Source organism: Silurus aristotelis (assembly GCF_946808225.1).
Source record: "Silurus aristotelis genome assembly, chromosome: 15".
In the NCBI taxonomy this organism is placed as follows: Eukaryota; Metazoa; Chordata; class Actinopteri; order Siluriformes; family Siluridae; genus Silurus; species Silurus aristotelis.
The window spans coordinates 13945201-13966349 of NC_139588.1; the positions used below are offsets into that span (position 1 = coordinate 13945201).

General features: G+C 35.9%; 1 protein-coding gene across 3 annotated transcripts; it reads left to right on the forward strand.

Annotated features, from left to right (window-relative positions):
- The first annotated feature begins 277 nt into the window (after positions 1 to 277).
- Positions 278 to 21145, forward strand: mylk4b (myosin light chain kinase family, member 4b). Of its 3 annotated transcripts, none has more exons than XM_083562123.1 (16): positions 278 to 479; positions 5072 to 5279; positions 14065 to 14140; positions 14371 to 14734; positions 14849 to 15060; positions 15152 to 15257; positions 16924 to 17017; positions 17192 to 17301; positions 17419 to 17560; positions 17642 to 17712; positions 17808 to 17936; positions 18052 to 18204; positions 18305 to 18383; positions 18748 to 18797; positions 18999 to 19453; positions 19920 to 21145. In XM_083562123.1, the coding sequence occupies exons 1-14, from the start codon at positions 415 to 417 to the stop codon at positions 18790 to 18792; spliced, it is 1854 nt and encodes a 617-aa protein (XP_083418249.1). In that variant the 5' UTR covers positions 278 to 414; the 3' UTR covers positions 18793 to 18797; positions 18999 to 19453; positions 19920 to 21145. The 3 variants fall into 3 exon arrangements, with proteins under 3 accessions (XP_083418249.1, XP_083418250.1, XP_083418251.1); XM_083562124.1 differs by having other exon boundaries at positions 306 to 508; XM_083562125.1 differs by lacking the exons at positions 278 to 479; positions 5072 to 5279 and adding an exon at positions 8908 to 9213.
- The last annotated feature ends 4 nt before the right edge of the window (positions 21146 to 21149 follow it).

Consider the following 21149-nt stretch of genomic DNA (forward strand, 5'->3'; position numbering starts at 1 on the left):
AATATAAAGTTTAAGGGTGTTTAGGAAAAAAGTTTTCTTAAATAATTATTAGTACTTGGCTATGTTAAATGGTTTTTGGTTTACCTGCTTCTCAAAGGGATGTACTTTGTCTTTCATAAAGCCTTTAAAACTTTCCTTTTTTTCTAAAAATATGCTACCAGCTCTTTGCTTTTGTCATACAGACAGACATACACAGAGTTCAAATGCCTGGCAATAACAAATTACACTCCTCCCTCGTGCCCACCTCCCGCTCCCCCACCCGAGATGCCCCAAATTCACCCTTGTCTTATTGAGTGTATGGTCACTCTAAGACTCTAAGACTGTTCAGACTGAGGACAACACACACATACACACTTTGACTTAGCATCCACGCCTGAGAGAAGAACAGGAAAGGGAAAGAAAGGTGGACTCCAAATGAAAAAGTTGTTGAAGGAGATGGGAGGAAAAGAGAAGATTTTGAATATAACTAAATATCAAGTGTAAGTCAAAAAAGATCTGAGTGAGTGTGGTAAGTCAGGCTTTATACTCGGCATTGTGGAAGCTATTCTGTGTCTGAGATTAAATTTAGCTTCATCAGGACATTAGAGTCTTGCTGTAATTAAACTTAAGATAGCTGACAACGATTTATACTACAGAAACGACACACATTACCCTTTAGCTTAACTGATTTCATGTGAATAAATTATCTGCATATGTTTAGAGGTTGCTAGCTTCCTGTTTATGTGTGTGTGTATGTGTTTGTGTGTGTGTGTGTGTGTGTGTGTGTGTGTGTGTTCATGTACCATGCATATTCATCTAAGGGTGAAAAAAAAGGCCTCTGTAATTTTACACTGGTATTAGCATTCAGCAGCTGTGTGAGTGATGATTATGAAAGAAGAGAACAACAGGACTGGAGTACAAGACATTCTTTCTCTTACACACATTTTTTCTCTTTTTTATGTCAATTTGTTACATTTAATACTTTAAGATATTTCGGAAAATGAACTCTTATTTGTCGACTTGAACACTACTGATCAATGTAGAGTATTTAGAGGGCACAAGCAGTTGTTGTATTTTCTCACAACCAAGCATTATGTACTAAACTGAATCAATAAAAAGTGAAACATGGAGGTGGGGGAGAATAAACACACCAAGCTGAACAAACCCTATTAAAAGTGAACTGGCTGAACATAAACACTAATTTATAGTAATGAGTTCACATGAGTTTTGTTTCAGTATTTATTAGCTAATACATTGGTATATTATGTATATGTATATATTTGTTAACACTGTAGAATTACTGTAGACTGTAATTTTGGTAGAATTGACCTGGTGGGATTTTGCTTACTTTGTTTTTGGGAGCTCCAGGAGCTATAGATAGAGTGTATGTTTTGAAGTAGTTTATCATGTCCCCACGGCACAAAACTATACCCACCCATATGCTGCCAAGTTCAAACTGTCAGTCAAAATTAATGGAGAGGAAATGGGGCTGTAATTTTTGGAATGTTTTAAATGCAAATTGAGGTCTTATTGATTTACTCATCATTTTCACTGTGAACTCTACTTGCTACAGCATCGTAAATCAAATTTAAACAATCTAGTGTAAATTGTGATATATACAATTTTTATACATTTATACAATTTTTCAACATAACATCTAAGAAAAAACTTGTTACTCACACTATTGACTGTGCTGCATGTTAACATTTTATCTTTGTCTGATTTAAAATTAAAACTGATGTTAAAATTGAACAGCTGAATCAGTGTTATGCTTGTTGATATGCTTTAAAATGCCCCAAATAACTATATACCTTTGTAATTATTTAATACTTAGGTAAGTGTGTAGTAGGTGTATCAATTCTACCAAACTTTTTAAACACTGGTATACACTTTTTCTACTAGAAAGTAATTATAGAGTTGATATAGGACTAAAATTGTGTTAAATAATTAGTTTGTAAATTGTATTTTAGCTAAACTTTTTGATGCAACTATGAGCCTTAGTATCTATATAAGCACTGTAAAAAGCACACTTATACTAGTTTAGAGAGAGAGAGAGATAGAGAGAGAGGGGGGGGGGACAGACAGACAGACAGACAAACAGACTTCACCAAATTTTTCTGTTATATAATAGAGATGTGTTGACAGACAGACAGTTTATCTTTGATCACAGTGGTACGAGTAATCCTAAACTTTTGAATACTGCATCAAAGAAAATAACATGACAGACATTAACATAGCACACAGTCCCAGGCTTGATCTAAATAGTTTCAGGGAGTTATATTACAATAACTACAACAAAATAACTGACAGTGACGCATATACACCTAAGACATAAACACATACAATATACAAACACATTAAAAAAGGCAAAGTATTATATGAATGTAACATTATTTATGTGTTCGTTAAATGAAATAATAATTGTCTTTAAATGATTAACAATTATCTACTAAGATTTTTTTTTTTTTTTAAACAATTGCGAAATAACCACCTAAATACCACATTTGTCAGCATATCTATCCTGACGATTACTAACAACTGCTTAGGGAATGGAACAGAACCACTTAACATCTTTATCGTTGCTGTGGATTTTGCTTAAGCTCAGGCGCCATAGCTGATTCAGGATTATATGGGTTGAAAATAGAACATCATTCATTAACTACTTTGTTAGGGAAACCTCCCAGTCCTCTGAGACTACTCCATACTTGGAGGTTGAACATTGTGTTACTTGCTTTATAGTGGGATGTTCTGTGCGGTATCATGCCCCAGTTGGCACCTCGTCCATAACTAATTAACTGGGGCTGAGTGACCTTTACTAAGATGGTGCCTTAGGAATAAGATATAAGAAGACATTATGACACATAGCCTGAAATGCTATACTTCTATAATGACCCTTAACTTACTCTATTGTTAGAAATACCACACTCGATTGATTTTTTTTATTATTATTTTAAATTAAAAAAATGGTACATATCATTTACACATATTTACATAAGCAAGATTTCTGGTAAGCAACCATGGCTAATCCATTGCTCCTGGTTACTTTTATTTAGCTGGCTCATTGGTCTCCGGGTTTGCCAATCCATTCCCCAATCCACCAGTCAGCTAAAGATAGCCTAATGTTATGAGATGCTATTCCATCTCTGACCTATTATTTACTCCTTACCTGGCAATGATGGCAACCATGACTGATTTCTCACACTTTCCATAAAATACTGACCCCAATCGTAATGGTTTATGTGTTTATGAGGTGACTAAGACAGATCTGCCTGTACTGACCCTGATTGCCAAGTACAGTTACTTTTTTTCCTTTCTACTAACTGTCTGTTGGTTAACAAAGGTAAAATGTTTAAAATTCTCTCAACCCTTGATTCAACCCTTTCAAACAGGCATGATTACTACCTACTGGACCGAATATAATTAATCTCATGAAGAATTATAGTCCATCATGAGCACTTCACTCAGCTGAAGTGAAACTGCTGTTAATCTTGAGGATCACTAACAACTTGTCAGGGATGGTACATGAATACAGGTCAGAAGTGTGAGAGTCAGACAGTAAACCAAAGAGGAAAGGATGAACCAAAGTGGAGAAATGGACTAAAATAAAATTAACGTTCCCAGATTTTAGTAAAGTCCTAAGACTTACAAATACAATAAGCAAAGGGTATTTATAAGTTCTGTGTCCCAAAATGCAAACATAGGAGAAGACAAACAAATAAAGAAACAAACTTCTACCCACAAAGTGTGAGCTAAAAAGAATAAAGAACTTGAATCAGAAATAAAGGGCTAGTCAAGTCACATTAAAGAATAAGAAATACACAAGGGACATTGCGGACATTAGCAGATAAACATGAAGAAAACATGTGGGGAATGAGGACCTCTGGTGTCCAAATCCTGACAGCTAAGCTGGTAGACAAAGTTTTTCCTCTATTACTTTGAAAATGCATGCAGATAACGCCATCCCTAGACATTTTATAATACTACTACTACTACTACTAATAATAATAATATTAACAATAATAGTAATAATACACTTTTAATTAATTAAAAAATAATTTAAATTAAAATTAATCAATATATACATATAGAATACCGTTAGTCGTTGTCATAGTAGTAGTAGTAGCAGCAGTAGTAGTAGTAGTAGTAGTAGTCGAAGTAGCAGCAGCAACAGTAATAGTAGTAGTAGTAGTAGTAGTAGTAGTAGTAGAAGTAAAATTAGAAAAAACAGCAGCAGCAGCAGTAGTAGTAGTAGAAGAAGTAGAAGTAGCATCAGCAGCAGCAGTAGTAGTAGTAGTAGTAGTAATAGTAGTAGTAGTAGTAGTAGTTGTAGTAGAAGTAGAAGTAGCAGCAGTAGAAGTAGTAGTAGTGGTAGTAGTAGTAGAAGTAGAAGTAGTAGTAGCAAAAGTAGTAGTAGTAGTAGTACTAATAGTCGAAGTAGAAGTAGCAGCAGTAGAAGTAGTAGTAGTAAAAGTAGTAGTAGCAAAAGTAGTAGTAGTAGTAGAAGAAGTAGTAGTAGTAGCAAAAGTAGTAGTAGAAGTAGTAAAAAAAGTAGTAGTAGCAAAAGTAGTAGTAGTAGTAGAAATAGAAGTAGAAGCAGTAGAAGTAGTAATAGTGGTAGTAGTAGCAAAAGTAGTAGTAGTAGTAATAAAAGTAGTAGTAGTAGTAGTAGTAGTAGCAGCAGCAGTAGTAGTAGTAGTAGTAATAGTAGCAAAAGTAGTAGTAGTAGTAGTAGTAGTAGTAGTAGAAGTAGAAGTAGCAGCAGTAGAAGTAGTAGTAGTAGTAGTAGTAGTAGTAGTAGTAGTAGTAATAGTAGTAGTAGTAGAAGTAGCAGCAGCAGAAGTAGTAGTAGTGGTAATAGTAGAAGTAGAAGTAGCAGCAGTAGAAATAGTAGTAGTAGTAGTAATAGTAGAAGTAGTAGTAGTAGTAGTAGTAATAATAGTAGAAGTAGAAGTAGCAGCAGTAGAATTAGTAGTAGTAGTAGTAATAGTAGTACTGTAGTAGTAGAAGTAGCAGCAGTAGAAGTAGTAGTAGCAGATGTAATAGATGCAGCAGCAGCAAAATCAATAAAATCTTTTTTCTGCTTTTCCTGTAGCTCAGACATGTCTACCACAGATAGCAAGCATGGAAAATGTGGTCTCCCTATTGCAGTGAACGCTCCTATGCCACATTCTGCATTTTTGAACAACTATGTCCCATTGGGTGGAGAAGCTGCGAGGCCAGCTATTGGACGCATGGAAAAAGTGGAGACTCTGCGCTGCTACTGGGAGCTGAAACATGTTCCGAAGGAGGGTCTGGGGCAGGTATTTCTCTCACTGATGCATAGTCAGATACTAACAAATACACCTATCAGCTCATTATCCCCAATATTATTATAGTATTATATTGTATTGTATTGTATTGTGTGTGTGTGTGTGTGTGTGTGTGTGTGTGTGTGTGTGTGTGTGTGTGTGTGTGTGTGTGTGTGTGTGCAATAGTTCTCTACTAATTCTGATAAAGATTCCTAATGGCCCTAACCACACTTTTATTTATGATTACTGAAGATGAATACATAAAAATATCAGTAGTGTAGGAATAATATTATCAATGACTGATTAAATTAATGACTGACTATATGAATGAATGAATGAATGGATGGATGGATGGATGGATAGATGGATGGATGGATGAAAGAGTTTTACTGCATTACTCCATACTAGGTACTGAATACTATACATTTAAATAAATAAGTAAATAAAGGCTGATCTGTAGACATCAATGACAAATGATAACATACAGAAACAAGTGACTGTAATTGTTTTTGTTGTTGAACAACTCCTGAACATTAGTACATTCATCAATAGAGGGGGTTGTCATGCTGTAATGCCTGCATAAGTAAGTAAGGCTCAATGATGAAGTATTTTTTGTTGACTTATCAAATGTTGTATGTTGACATCATACAAGTCATAAACTCCAAAACATTTTTGAGAAACTATAGATAATATTAGTTTTTAGGTTTTCATTACTGATATACAAAAATCTTTCAAATCAGGCAAAATAAGCACATTGACATTTCGTTGCCTGTTTAGTGGCAAACTGTTTCTAGACCCAAAACACCCAACGACCCCAGGATACATCACTGATGATGCGTCCCAGTGCATCGGCATGATGTATTTTGTATTATTTCTGTCTGGCGTAGCCAGTGACTCTGGTTGGCAACCAAGGATAGTTTCGTGACAACTGGAAAGACAGAGGACAGCCGGCAAGGGCTGGCAAAAATGTACTGCAGCGCACAGATCTTGATTCTGGTGAGACGCAGGAGGAGCCCGGCCCGGTTTTACCCCACAGAGCCCAGTCTCTCCATGCAGTAGAATCCCCCATTTCCTGCAGAATAGTCCTGAAGAAGCAGATAAATTGGCTTTCAGCTAAGAGCCAAACCGTGTGGTTGCAGTTTAACACAGCGCTACAGCTAAGGGGGCTGTTGGAGGTGGGCTGTAGGGGTTTTGCAGGGTGTTCACTCTGCAAAGTACCTACTCTACTAGGAATTACTGGGGAGGCAAAGAGGAAGGCGGTTAGAACTGCAACTGAAGCCGCAGAGAAAGCCACTAGATGGCTGTGGATTAAGAGGGCAGAACCGTGGGCAACTGCTACTGGGACACAGGCCGGAGTCTGATCAACCCCGGCTGGGTCGCCTGGACGAGAATGTCTGATGTTGAAAGACAAGAAACACCCAATGACTTCAGGATACATCACTGATAATGTGTCTTAGTGCATCTGCATGATGTATTATTGATCTGACACATATTGTAGTATGTTTGGATGAAAAAGCACTGGATAGTAACAAATGACTTTTAGCTCAAGATCAGCACAGTAATTTGTTCTTATAAGCTTATCTACTACAATGCTTATACAAAAAATTAATTGAGAAAACAAAATCACGGGAAATATAGCATCTGGCACATTAACTGTGACATTTTGCAGAGTAACTGAATAAATCATATATTTCTGCAGCTATACATTTTTGAAGGTAAAACCTGAGAGCCAGCATTATGATTATCTCTGTGTCAGGGATTAGGTACAGATGCAAGTGCAGGTGCTTAATGCTTTTATTCAATATAGCAAACATAACCTAAATGTAATTTAAAATCAGTGTTGAATAATCAAAAGTCAAGTGATGAGCAAACAGTATAAACTGGACTAGGCATAATCACAAAGCAAGAAAACTAAAACTAGATTGTGAAGAGAAACAGTAATCAGAAGGCTTGGTATTAACTGAGTGTGAGTGTGATGTGAGTGTAATAAGTTGTGAGCAATAACCTTAAAGAGATTGTTGTTGTGATTGGCAGGCATGTTTGGAGAAGTATAGTATAGTATCCTGAAAGACATTACAGTTTCTTGGTCTATTACTGACTCGATATTGCAAAAAATAAAATGAACAAATAATTTTTACTGCAATAATAAACAGGGCAGTGGTGGTTCAGTGGTTAAGGCTCTGGGTTACTGATCAGGGGTTCAACCCCTAGTGTCACCAAGCTGCCACTGTTGGGCCCTCTGAGTAAGGTCCTAACCCTTTATGCTCCAGGGGTGCTGTATCATGGCTGACCCTTGATTCTGACCCCATCTTACTGACATTGTTGGGATATGTGAAGAAAGAATTTTCTCTTTGTTGAAATGTATATTTGACTAATATATTTATATTATATATTTTTGTATTATTTATATATTAATTACTGCTAAAACAATTACTGTAATAATAATAATAATAATAATAATAATAATAATAATAATGCATCATAATAGCATCACTAAATAATAACATTTATTTTACAGTGGGGAAAATTATTGTTTGATCCCTGCTGTAAATTTACTCCCTCACAAAGAAAGGTCTAAAAAAGAATCCATAAAAAAACATTAAAGAAAGGTTATATATTCATTTGTATTTGAACAAGTTTAGAAAGAGTTTGATCCCTTACCAATCTGACTCCCACACATCCAAATTAGACCTGTCCCTTTAGAAAAGTGCTCCTAATATCAAATCATTATGTGTATAAAAAACACCTGTCTCAGAATCAGCCTCTTCCATTTAAACCTCTTCACCACCATGAGCAAGACCAAAAAGCTGTCAAAGGACGTCAGGGACAAGACTGTAGACCTGCAAAAAGTTGAAATTTTATTTGTTAATCAGTCAATTTATCAGTATCACAGTACGTTTTTAACACATGGTGTGGGTATTTGCAGTATGTGCCCGTTTTGCTGATCTAATTAGTACATATCCATGCAGCTCTCCTAACATGAATGATTAGTAGGATACCAACTCCAGATGCTCTGGCCAGGCATCTGTCTAAGTCTTGGCCTCACTCAAATAGACATCCCATGCATACCCACTAATGTGTGAGTGTGTGTGTCTGTGTGTGTGGCCTTGTTTTGAAACTGCTGGGGTAACAGGGTTAAAAATCTTGTATTGCAGTTTTTTTCTGATATGATACCTGGATTTGGCAGTCAAGATATCCTTTCCAATTAAGTAATAGAAAAAAAAGAACCCAAATCTTTGCTTTATTTTTTGGCCGCTGAATGATGATTAATGATTTCCCAATGTGTATCTTTGTAAATCTGATTTTCACTTTGGCCTTTGGTTTAAGTGCTATAATCCTCAACTAAAGAGAGATGATTGGTAATGTTTAATCCTTGTCAAGAATGTAGAAATTTGAGTGTCTGTGTTTGTGTGTGTGCATGTGTGAATATAAGTGCAAATGTGCAAGTGCAAAGGAATGACTGAGCACATTAATTGCTGCGTCTAACGATAAAGGATACACTGGGTCCTCTTCTCCACTTTGCGTTCCCTCGGAGCCAGAGTTCCACCTGTCTGAAACTTGTCTCTGTGACTGACACATTTTCTGCTCCTTATAGAGAGGACGACTGGGGAGGGGGGGCTCACTTCTGTTTCCCTTTCAGAATCTGTGGCTTGGCAAAACTGTTGATGTCGACAACTAGACTACTAATGACGAGAGTCTGAAAAAAGTTAGAGATAGTAATATTGAAATCTGGTATTAAAAGTGTTATTGCAGTAGATTTAGAGTGCAGACAGAGGCTTGGACCTGGGGCCCATGTTGGGATACCATGGAGAACTTTTTGCGTGATAAGGATGTTTGGATTGTGGGGAGTGTGTGCATAGTTGTATCTATTTTATGGAGGAAGTTTTGGAGTTTATTCACTCACAAGAGGAAACAAGATAAATCAGCAGAAGGCACTTCAGTTCAGGTAACACGCATGCTGTAAAAGCTTTTCATGTAAAATAGGTTCCTGTAAATACATTTATTGTATGGATACATGTATTTTTGATTGTCTAATAGCACAAAAAGCATGTGAGCTGAAAGCTGTAAAACCCTCCTTGGATGCTTTGGTTACTCAGTGATAAGTCAAATGTTTCAGACTTTCAAATGCACTTCATGTGATGTAGGTCATTGGGTTTATTGGTGATGCTCTGCTCTGTTTCCTTTCTTTTCTTTCTCATATTTGTTTGAAAGTGCTGTATGTACTAGTTAATCAATAACATTCTTCAGGAAACATTCTTCTTGACATTTTGAGCATGAACAAAGTACACACAAGAAAAAGTACAGCTCCTTTTTCCCTGAAAATTGTCAACTGTATGAAATTCAATAATAAAAGTACTATACTCTAGGATTCTGCTGGTCTTGCAATACTATTAGTTGTCACAGGGATTTCTACCCCCCATCCAGCTTCTGATAATAAAGCAGCATGAAACAGAAAGATAGAAATGTTGATGTACTCAAGACAGGATAAAAAGCAGCCAGTTGGAGCACCAAGGGAAATGGGATGAACAGGAAAAGCTGTTCATGTGAATGCTGTAAAAATCCTTTAAAGTCTATTTTGAAGTAGCTTCAGTTCAGTCTGATGTACAAACCTGTAACTAACATTATTTAATTAGGCTGGATTAACCGCAACATATCTATCCAGCAAGCAAATTACCAACTAGGTGCAGCATATAATTTGTACAATTAAGTATTTAACAACACAATAAAAAAAGCATTTGAAAGCAGTTAGCATTGTCACTTCCTGGAATCTCTAGCTAGCTTCTATCATTTAATGTAAACTGAAAGTAGCAACCAACATTGATAGTCATTTACTAGTTCGTGAATTAGCAGCAATTGTACTTCATTACTGTACATAAGTATACATTTCAAGTATCTGTATGCTATCAGAGTATTTTAATTTTGGGAAACTTTTTTTCACTATAATTAAATACATTTTAAGTGTAAGATCGAGCTTTTTACACCATTTCAGAACAAAACATGCTGTTCTCCGCTACTTTGAAGTGAATATAAGACTTTCTCTTTAAAAAGGTATAATGTGCAGGAAAATGGAATAGTGAATTGCACATTTATTTTTTTTTTTTAAAGATTGTTTTCTCATGGGTCACTACATTTTACATGGTTTACTTAAGAACAGAAATTTTGTACATTCATAAAGTGCGACTTGTGGCACAAATACTATATTAAATTGGAGAGGGTAGCTGAGATTAATTTAAATGTATGGAGGATATAGAGGCATAATCAAAATTGTTTCAATTTATGATGAGAAATTAAATATAAAAAAAAAACTAGTTTATGCCATGAATAAACAGCATGTGTTTAGTTAAAAGAAGGCATGGTTGGTTCAGTGACTATTATGTACTGTTAGTTATGAGCTCAAAGTATGTGGAGAACATCATGTTCAGGTGGAATAGGATCATCAGCAATGCTGAGCACAGGTCTCTTACTGTTGACTGTCAGAAGCAGGTGGCTCTGTGTTATACCTTTCAGTCATTTGAACGTAGTCAAATGCTATTTGTTGAAATCTACAGAAAGCCTCAGGCAGATGATCTGTTACTACTTTCAGTGCATGTATATACTAGACAAGTTTGCATTACATTAAATATGTGTATGTGTTAATTTCCATACTTTTAAATGTGAGATATATATATCAAACATACAACTTTGAATTAAAGTAAGAAAACTATAATGTTGAAAATGAATGAATAAATAAATTGACCCAATAAATAAATAGACCCCATCAACCCAATAAAAAAGGCACTGCATAATCCAACCAAACTACAATATATAAACAATTTACTCGTAATATAATGCATTATATCTAATTGATAAAATAATTTAAATTATAAGCATTAATGGCTAGAGTATAGTCAGTGGCTGTGTTTATCACCTGTGTGCCAGACACCTGCTTTTATCACCAGACAAGTGTTTGCCAGAGTTTCCCTGGGACTCCCCCACGTCAGTGCATATGTTTCTACTGCACAGCTCCACACATGCTCACTGTGTGTTGTGCATAGAGGAGGTGGGGCCTGTCAGTGTGCATATTAGTTACATAAAATAAATCGAGACCAGCGAGATGTGTTGAGAGAATAAAGAAATGAGGGTGGGGGTTGGGACAAGATTAAGTTACAGTACCTTTTTCTACCCTCTTATACACAAAAATAGCACGTGACCTTGATGGACATTTGCTTGGACATTAATCCACCTTATACAAACAATTTTTTTAAACATACCACACACACACACACACACACACACACACACACACACACACACACACACACACACACACACACACACACACACACTACCCATTCTATCCATGAACTCTATACAGTTTACAGACCTTGTAAAGTCAGGAAGATGTCTTTAACACAACCTTTAAGACATGCGATAATGTCACATCACTTCTGCTCAGGTCTTTGGTTACTAAAGAACTCATAACGTTTATGCTCACATACACTCATATAAGCACACATACACCTTTTCAACTGGTACATGATGTTTGGGCTATTATAAGAGCATAGTGTATTATTAAATCACTTTTGTGTGGTCTTTCTTATACACTTCTAATTCAGTATGATGGGTGTTTATTTTCTGGACTGTGTATAAAACTGGACAGATCAAAGTAAAGCGTGTTTACAAATGCGGTAAATGACAGCCAAACAGCCACTGTACCTTCACAGTATACTGTACATTCACAACATGAATATAATAATTTAGCATAAATTATTGTATTCCCTTAAAATGTTGTTGGTACAAACGAACAAGGACATTTTAATTAGGGGAAAAGATCCTATCTAACCCCACCCCAAACCTACATTTTTGTTGTTGTTTTAATTGTCATGCAGATTGGGACAAATTTGCAAGCATTTGTCCTTACATTACATAAGGCCTTTTTACTTGATTCAGTAAAAGATTAAATGGTTCATTCTAGAAAGATATTACGCTTCAACTGAATAATGTAGGTAAACTTCCTCATTGAATTTCATCCAAGTTGTCCACGTCAAATCTTTACACTGCTTTGTCATAAGTTCTTTTACATTTACCCTTCAGTGTTTAACAGCAGGACTTGGTTCACGTCCATAATGAGTTAAACATCCTGGTGCACACCAATGCATACACTAACAGTACACCCATAAAAAAACACACGGATACACACATACAGATAGAGTAACCAAAGATTTACGGAATTTATTAATTGGTAAACATGTTCCTTAGTGTAAGATTGTAATGATTCTTCTTCTGTGTAACTATTTTTGGTTCTGACCAGCAGTAGGATTTTTCTTAAAATTTTACAAACAGTACCCCATAAAGACATCATCATAGAAGTGAATTTTAAAATAGTAGAATTAGAATTTGAAATCCAAATTTAAAAATATATATTTTTTTTTACATAAGTATCCTTTATACCAATTTCAGCCTTAAGACTTTTTGAGAATAATGCTTTGCACACCTATTTTTGGGCAGTTTCTTCTATTCTGCTTTGCAAAACCTCTCAAGCTCCATCAGGTTGGATTTGGAGCATCAGTGCACAGCCATTTTAAGATCTCTCCAGAGATCGGATTCGTGTCTGGGCTCCGGCTGGGCCACTCAGGGACATTCACAGAGTTGTCCAGTAGACACTGCTTTGTTATCTTGGTTGTGTGCTTAGGATTGTTGTCCTGTTGGAGGAAGAACCGTCACCCCAGTCTGCTTTCATTCTGCAGTCACTGTGCTCATTGGGACCTTCAGTGCTGCAGAAATTCTTCTGTACCCTTTCTCAGATCTGTGCTACAATCTGTCTCAGCGATCTAGAAGACATTTCCTTGATTTGGTTTGTGCTCTGACATGCACTGTTAACTGTGGGGCCTTATATAGACAGGTGTGTGTCTTTCCAAATCATGTCCAATCAACTGAATTAACCACAGGTGGACTCCAATCAAGTTGTAGAAACATCTCAAGGATGATCAGTGGAAACTGGATACACCTGGGCTCAATGTTGAATGTCATGTCAAGGGCTGTGAATACTTATGTACATGTGATTTTTTTATTTTTTTTATTTTTAATACATTTGCAAGATTTCAAACAAACCTCTTTCACATTGCCATTATGGGATATTGTTTGTAGAATTTTGAAGAAAATAATTAATATAATCTATTTTGGAATAAGGCTGTAACATAAAAAAATTTGGAAAATGTGAAGCACTGTAAATACTTTCCGGATGCACTGTACGTCTAGTACTGTATGTCTAATATTAAGGGCATAAATATTCGTATATAGTAGGTTAAAACCTATATAGTGGGTTAAAAGCAAAATATTAGGTAAAATTGCTGAGTCAGCTGTCATTCAATAGAAACATATTAAGCTTTTTGTCAGTCACCTATTTTTCTAATTCTTTACATAAGTTAAAATAATTTTTTTCTGGTTGTGTGTACAATATTTCCACGGGTTTAAATAACCCGTTACATATTTATTCTGTTAAAAGAAAAAAAAAGTTGTTTTTGCTAAAATGTTATTTTAACAAGAATTTATCATTTAAATATTTATTTCTCGCTACACTTTATGTTGTCATTTAGCTAATTAATTTTTATAGACATCAGAAGACTGTAAAAAGTGACTTTTTTGTTTTGCTATTTAACAAGGTATCCTTCTTACTGAATTATTGAAGTAGTATTATACTGCAAGCCATCAACTTTTTAAATGCATTATAATAATGGAAACATGACTGCTTTGAAAGATTTCTTATATATTAACAAAGATTTGTTGGGTGTTCTCTGTTTTCTTTGCCCTCATGCAGCTGAAAGAGAAGAAGAAGTCAAATGTGTGCTTAGAGGTGTTACATTCCCAGAAAAGGGAACCTCCTGATGTAACAGGTACATTGCAAATCTAACTGCTTTGTTTTATTTGGGCCATTTGGTTAATGCTAAATTGTTATTGTTTGCACACTGTGATGTGGATTTAAATGTTGCACAAATCTTAACCACAGAATATGACAAGTATGGCATCATCATTATCATAACATAGCACCAATGTATTAGATATGGCACTGATACATGGTTTCTACAAAAATCAATGTAAACTTTGTATATTTATTTCTTTTAAGGTACAGACCAGGATGACGTGGAAAAGGTACAAATGCTTAATCAACAGAACACCAGCCTCTCCCATGACAACAATGAAGTCAAGGATAGTGTAACAGGACTTGTGGACTATATCCAAGATGAGAAAGAAGCACAAACTGAGAAGAAGAGTGGTAAAGAAAGGCTACAAGCCGAGGGGGTAGAAGAGAAAATTAAAAAAGAGAAACATATTTTTATAGAATCCAGGCTGAATGAGAAATTAGAAACCAACAAAGAGGAAGAGAATCAGAGAATAGAAAATGGAGATTGCTTGAGTGTCCCTGAGGTTTCGGCTTTACTCCTGTCGACTTGTGAGTTTAATCAAGACCATGATGTCTCCCAAGAAAGGTACTGAACCTTTCTTAATTTAACATCATCTTTGTGTCAACTAACGGTACTGGGGGGGGGGGGGGGGGGGGCATTTTTACAACACATTAAAATGTATTTGATTCTTTTGTGTAGCAACAAGGACCACATCGGGTTGTTTGTCAAAACTAAGAGACTAAGAGAGAATCTGGAGAAAGATCTAAAAAAAAGCAAAGTGGAGGAAAAATCAGAGGAGGTTGCTCAAAGTGAGGAGGAAAAGCAGCCTGGAGTGGGAGCATCAGAAGTGGAACCAGAGAAACCTGCTGAAGAGAGAAAAAAAGAACCAATGCCTGGAGAGTATATAATAGGTACATGATGTGCCACAGTACTACAGCGTAGGACTTTTTTATTTTTATTTTAACTGTTCTCTTATTTTTATTTTTATTTTTCTGTCATTAGATAACTCACCTTCTCCTCCAGCACCCTTTGAGCACCGTGTGGTGACAACCAAAACCAAGCACATAGCCACCTACTATACCATCAACAGAGAGGAAGTGCTTGGAGGGTAGGCTACAGAAAGCAGAAAGCAGAAAGACCTTTTAATATAATGTCATGGTTATATGTATGAATACATTGGTACATAGAAAAACTGTGGCAACGGGAATCTTTAAAGATACAAAAAGTGGAGAGGACATTGAATTAACAGTGAACTTTGCATATGCAGTTTATCATATAAAAGATTCAAAGTGGCTCAGTGGATTCGTTTACAACAACTCTAGTTGCAGTACACTGTTATATAAACATATGTCAGTTTCTGGTTGAAAATCCATTTTTGGTATATCCTGTCTGCTCTTGTCCCTGGGGCTACAACTTTGGAATTTTACATGTAGGTCAAGTTGGGTGGAGTCCGATTGTAGGCCCTAGAAGAAAAGACAGGTCCTACAACTAGTTGTCTTTCTGAATAAAAGCAAGTTTTTAATGATTTTTCATGATTTTTTTTATATGTGCAGTTGGTTGCCTGAGGTGTGTCTGGTTGTTGAATTTAGTGAAATTACAATTCTTTAAATTAAATACTTTTCCCATTTTCATGAACACATTGCTCAGGAACTCTACACACTAAACCTATTATCTTCAAAATGTGAATATTTTGTCTGGTTCTGTGTTGTTGTTAGTTGGTAGAAAGACATGTAGAAGATTTTTTTCTAGTGGTTAAGATGCAGCGCTCTCACCGCTGCGGCCCGGGTTCGATCCCCGGTCAGGAAACCATCCCCAGCCACTCTCAGTGCCAGTCCCAAGCCCGGATAAATTGGGGTGGGTTGCGTTATGAAGGGCATCCAGCGTAAAACATGTGCCAAATCAAACGTGCGGAGGATCCGCTGTGCGGAGGATCCTTCGGCTTCTCCCCTAACGGGAGAAGCCGAAGGAAAGAAAGAAAGAAATTTGCATGGAAACCTTACACTGATTTCTATAATATTCTCTACTGATATAGTTTCCTCTAATGTTTTCCTTTGTTAAGTCATACATTCAACTTTGAGGCAGTGTTTATCTCCTTTATTCCGGCCAGTTTTAAAAATATATAATTATAAGCCTCTGCCTATTTCTGTTTATTCTTCTTACTTCAACACCTTTCTCAATATAGTTCTGGATAAATGGCAGCGTTGTATATTTCAGACACTGCCAGTAGCAAGCCAGGAAATCTTTGGCAACAAAATAACATTTAAAGAATCCTGGACCAGAAAACACACTTGGAAAACTACACCACAGAAGTTATAGTTATAATTATATGCCAGAGTATATTTGCTGATCCAGGAATTTGTGATGTTTTTATTTAGCTAAGAAAAACTCTGCTTCTGCTAGCTTTGTCATGCTTTGTTTGAGTTAACGTTGCCAAAAAGGAATTTACATGACTTGCTTGTATCACAACCTGTTTAATTGCTTAACAATCAAAAGGCCCAGGCACAGTACTTGATCATCTGGTTTTCTTGCTTAAGGTTTTCAACTGGTCATTCAACTGCACATTTTCAAACTTTTGTTGCTTTAGACATTTTACTAAAAGCATTTTAGACAGAGCTATCTTGTAAACTTAACGGTCTCTTCTATTAGACAATGTTTCTTTTCTTTTTACCTACTTACCCCTAAAACTTTTACCTTAAATATAGCAGGTGTGAAAAATAATCGCTGTGTGTACTGAAATGTAGCTATAGCAAATAAAATGTGTTTGATTTTGGTAGTGGGCGCTTTGGAATGGTCCATAAGTGTGTGGAGAATAATTCTGGCCTCACACTGGCAGTTAAGATCATCAAAACCAGGAATCAGAAGGAGAAGGTAAATTGCTCAAGAGATGCATGTCAATGCTGGATATGACAGTGTGTAGCATACTGTACCAAAACAATCATTTAATTAAGCAACAAAAAAAAAAAACAATCTCTTAATGCACTTTTCTCTTATAGTATGAATTTTATGCATTTATATATAGATATATTTATCTTGCCTTATCAGGAAGTGGTTAAAAGTGAGATTGAGGTTATGAACCAGTTGAACCATACTAGCCTCATCCAGCTCTATTCTGCTTACGAGTCTCGCAGTGATATCACTCTCGTCATGGAGTAGTAAGTAAATAACACACATACTAATTCATCTTAGATAAAAGGATATTTTTTTATGCTTATATGTAGGTGTGAATTCAGATTGTGTGTGTGTGTGTGTGTGTGTATATATGATCTTAGTGTCGAGGGAGGAGAATTATTTGATCGCATCATCGATGAAAATTACAATTTGACCGAATTGGACACAGTGCTGTTAATCAGACAGATCACAGAGGGACTGCAATATATGCACAAGATGTACATACTGCATCTTGATTTGAAGGTAGCACATGCTTATCAGCCAACTTTCATACATAAGTCATTAATAATAAGATTAAAATTAATCTTTGTTGTTTTTATCCAGCCAGAAAATATACTGTGTGTCAGCCGAGAAACAAATAAAATCAAGATCATTGACTTTGGGCTGGCCAGAAGGTTAGAACTGTGTTTAGAAGTAATAGCTAATATTCTAGCCTCATCGCCACTTTTTCTCACTCCTCTTTTATGCTGTTATTCTTTTCTCTCATCAGATATAAACCAAGGGAGAAGCTCAGGGTCAATTTTGGCACACCCGAGTTTCTTGCACCTGAGGTGATCAATTATGAGTTTGTCTCCTTCCCAACAGATATGTGGAGCTTAGGAGTCATTACGTACATGCTGTGAGTCCCAGCATTCAAAATTGAGACCTTCTTGATTTCTTTTTCTTTTCTGGTGGTAACATGAAAAGACTGAAAAGATTAACTTAATAAAGGAGTTGCCTTATAACACTTATAGGCTAAGCAGTCTATCTCCTTTCCTGGGTGATGATGACAATGAGACACTGAATAACATCCTAGAATGTAAGTGGAACTTTGAGGAGGCCGAGTTTGCAGATATCTCTGATGAAGCCAAAGACTTCATATCATGCCTGCTCGTGAAGAGCAAGAGGTAAACTGTGTGCGTCTGTGTGTGTGCATGTGTGTGTGTGTTTTATTGTTCATTTTAGGTGTCAGGATTCATTGCAGATTACCGTTTGTGTTCAATCTAGTTGGCGGATGAGTGCTTCTCAGTCACTTAAACATCCCTGGTTGTCTGATCGATCACTTCACTATCGTCTGCATCAGAAAGTAAGCACCTACATCTCATCTCACTGTGTCTCATCTTGTTCTTCTTCATCTCTCTCAGTATTACTTTGCAGCAGTGGTGGCTGCTTTTTGAATTTTTAATTTTTTTTTTAAATAGGGGGCAAATGGGTGTCTGTTAAATATTGAGATTTTATTGAGCACACATTTTTTTAACCTCCAAAGTCATGTTTAGCCCCAGTAAAGCCGAGGGTCTGGGGTGGGAAAGTCAGTTGTCCAGCGAGGTTTCATTTTTGCTCCCATTAAAACACACAATATTTGAAACTTGCACCTACCATGCTTCCCATGTAGTCTTAAAACAATTGCTTTATAGCATGTTTGTTTTCTGATGAGTGTGATTTTTCTGCAGGGGAACAAGTGCCACTCCACACACGCACCTCCAAAAAAGATCTAAAACAGGTACTTTTAAAATAGGAACTTTCTCTTCTTTAGATACCCATTCGAATAACACCCAAGGTTCCTTTTGCAGACTACAGTTTATGAATGGACTAAAACTCTAGATGTTGAAATCTTTATTTATGTTCTATGTATCTCTGTTCCTTTTCTTTTCTTAGTTTATTTCTTAGGTATTTGAATATAAAGCAATTTGTTTTTCTACAGAAAACATCTTTACCCATGAGAAGAACTGGACCAACAACACTGCACCCGAAAGGCCTCTAGCTGCTATACATCAATGAATATCTATTTCAGACCCTCTATAAGTAGGCTACAACACAATTCTGATTCTTCTTTGTAACACTATCTGAACCAGGAGATCGATTTACAGACTTCCACTTGCTGCATGCAGCATACACACAACTTTGTTGTTATTCACGCAATTCACAATTTGTTAACTTTTTTAACAAAGTTTCTTATTTTGGTGATTTTATAAACTTTTTTGATATTTATACAGGCACAAAAACAATTCTGTTTCTACAATGTCATATTACAATGTAGTGTTGTGATACGCTTGAATACATGATTACTTTCACTCCATGTTACAAATCCAGCATCCTCAACAAATTTGTTTCTTGTTTGTATATTGGAAAACATGGCTTTTTTTTGCATTCATTGTTGTTTTGGAACTTCGGAGCTCGCGGCCTCAGCGCTCGCGACCTCGCATGCTCGCGACTTTCATTCTGACCGGCGACTCTCATTCAGATCGGCTCGTGAGCAACCGCGAGCTGCTCAAAACGCTAGTTTTAACATTTCTAATCAAGGTTTATCTCATTAAAATTGTCTAAAAAATGCTTTAAAACTATTTGTATTATGTATTATTATACTGTACTTCTCTACTGCACACTTTACTGTACCTGTAATTTATTTTTTTTATATTTTTTAATTGCTGTTAATTTACATAAAGTATTGTTAAAATAGTCTAATAATTAAGTGTTATGGAGTGAAATAGTGTTATTTACTCATTTAAATCGATTTCGTATAGTGTTCTTTGGGGTTTTACTGGGTTGGAAGGGGCGTATCAAAAGGTCGCGAAAATTCGAAACTCGCAACCGGTCTTGGTCCCTAACCCTCGCGAGCTCTGAGGTTCCACTGTATGTGTAATAAAAGAGTTTAAGAATTTATTACATACACTATATTGACAAAAGTTGCGGACACTTGACCATAAGATTTGTATCTGTATTTTGAACATCCCATTCTACATTTAGTTTCCATTTAATTAAAATAACCTCCACTCTTCTTGGAAGATGATTCCACAAGACTTTCAAATGTGGTTGTGAAGATATTTTTGCTCATTTAACTACAAGGGCATTAGTAAAGTCAGGTTCAGTCAGTGTTCCAATTCATCCTGAAGGTGTTCAATAAGGTTGAGATCAGAGCTTTATAACCAGCCACTCAAGATCTTCCACTTTAATCAATGTAAACCATATTTAAATTGAGCTTGCTTTGTCCACAGGGGCATTGTTCTGTTGAAACAGGTTTGGGGCTCCTGGACCTCCTAAAAAATTGTGTGCCTTTAACTTTAATGGTATCGGATTTGGAAAGAACCACATATGTCTGCAAAGGTTATGTGTCCCATTAATTTTGTCAATATAGTGTAGTTATCCAACAAGAACAAGAAATTACACAGTTCTCCACTCATACCCCAAAGTAGCTGATAGGGAAAGATATGAAGAGGGCATAACATGGCATTTGTAACATGTAGCTTGTGCACAAAACCAGACAAGCTACTTTCTGGCAGATCAAATACATACTGTAATTAGAAATTGTGTACAGTGTTTGTTGTTTAATTTTTTGTCTATTTATAAATTATCTACTGGATCCTCTGTTTGTACCCTTTCCTACTTTCTCACTGCTGGATATTTAACTTACCTTCCATGAAGGCAAACCCAACAGTAACTATCATTTGTGTATAATATTTAGTTGAATGTTTTTTAAAATCAGTTATTTCTGCTTTGTATCCTAAACTTACTTGAAGTTCAACAATTTAACATTATTATGCAATGCATTCATAAAAGTATGTATGAATCTGAATAAGATCGGATTATGGCAATGCTTAAAAATAATGTGCATATTTCGCTTGGATGAACATTTTCAGAGTGTGTTATGTTAAGTGTTAAGATGCATGCTGAGTGTTTAGCTGTTAAAATGCATTGATGTTAAAATGCTACTCGTCAATGTCAAAAACTCTTATTCTCCACCGGTGTGTAAAATTTGGACTGATTCACTTACATAACTATATTAAATGTATATGTATGCAATTTTTTTTAGAAAGAAAAATAAACCAAACAAAGCAATATTTGCAGTTCTTTGTTA

Coding starts and splice junctions, on each gene's coding strand:
- mylk4b (XM_083562123.1), top strand. CDS start 415: ATGAAAAAGTTGTTGAAGGAGATGGGAGGAAAAGAGAAGATTTTGAAT. Junction 14,735..14,848: donor CATGATGTCTCCCAAGAAAG/GTACTGAACCTT, acceptor TCTTTTGTGTAG/CAACAAGGACCACATCGGGT. Junction 15,258..16,923: donor AGAGAGGAAGTGCTTGGAGG/GTAGGCTACAGA, acceptor TGATTTTGGTAG/TGGGCGCTTTGGAATGGTCC.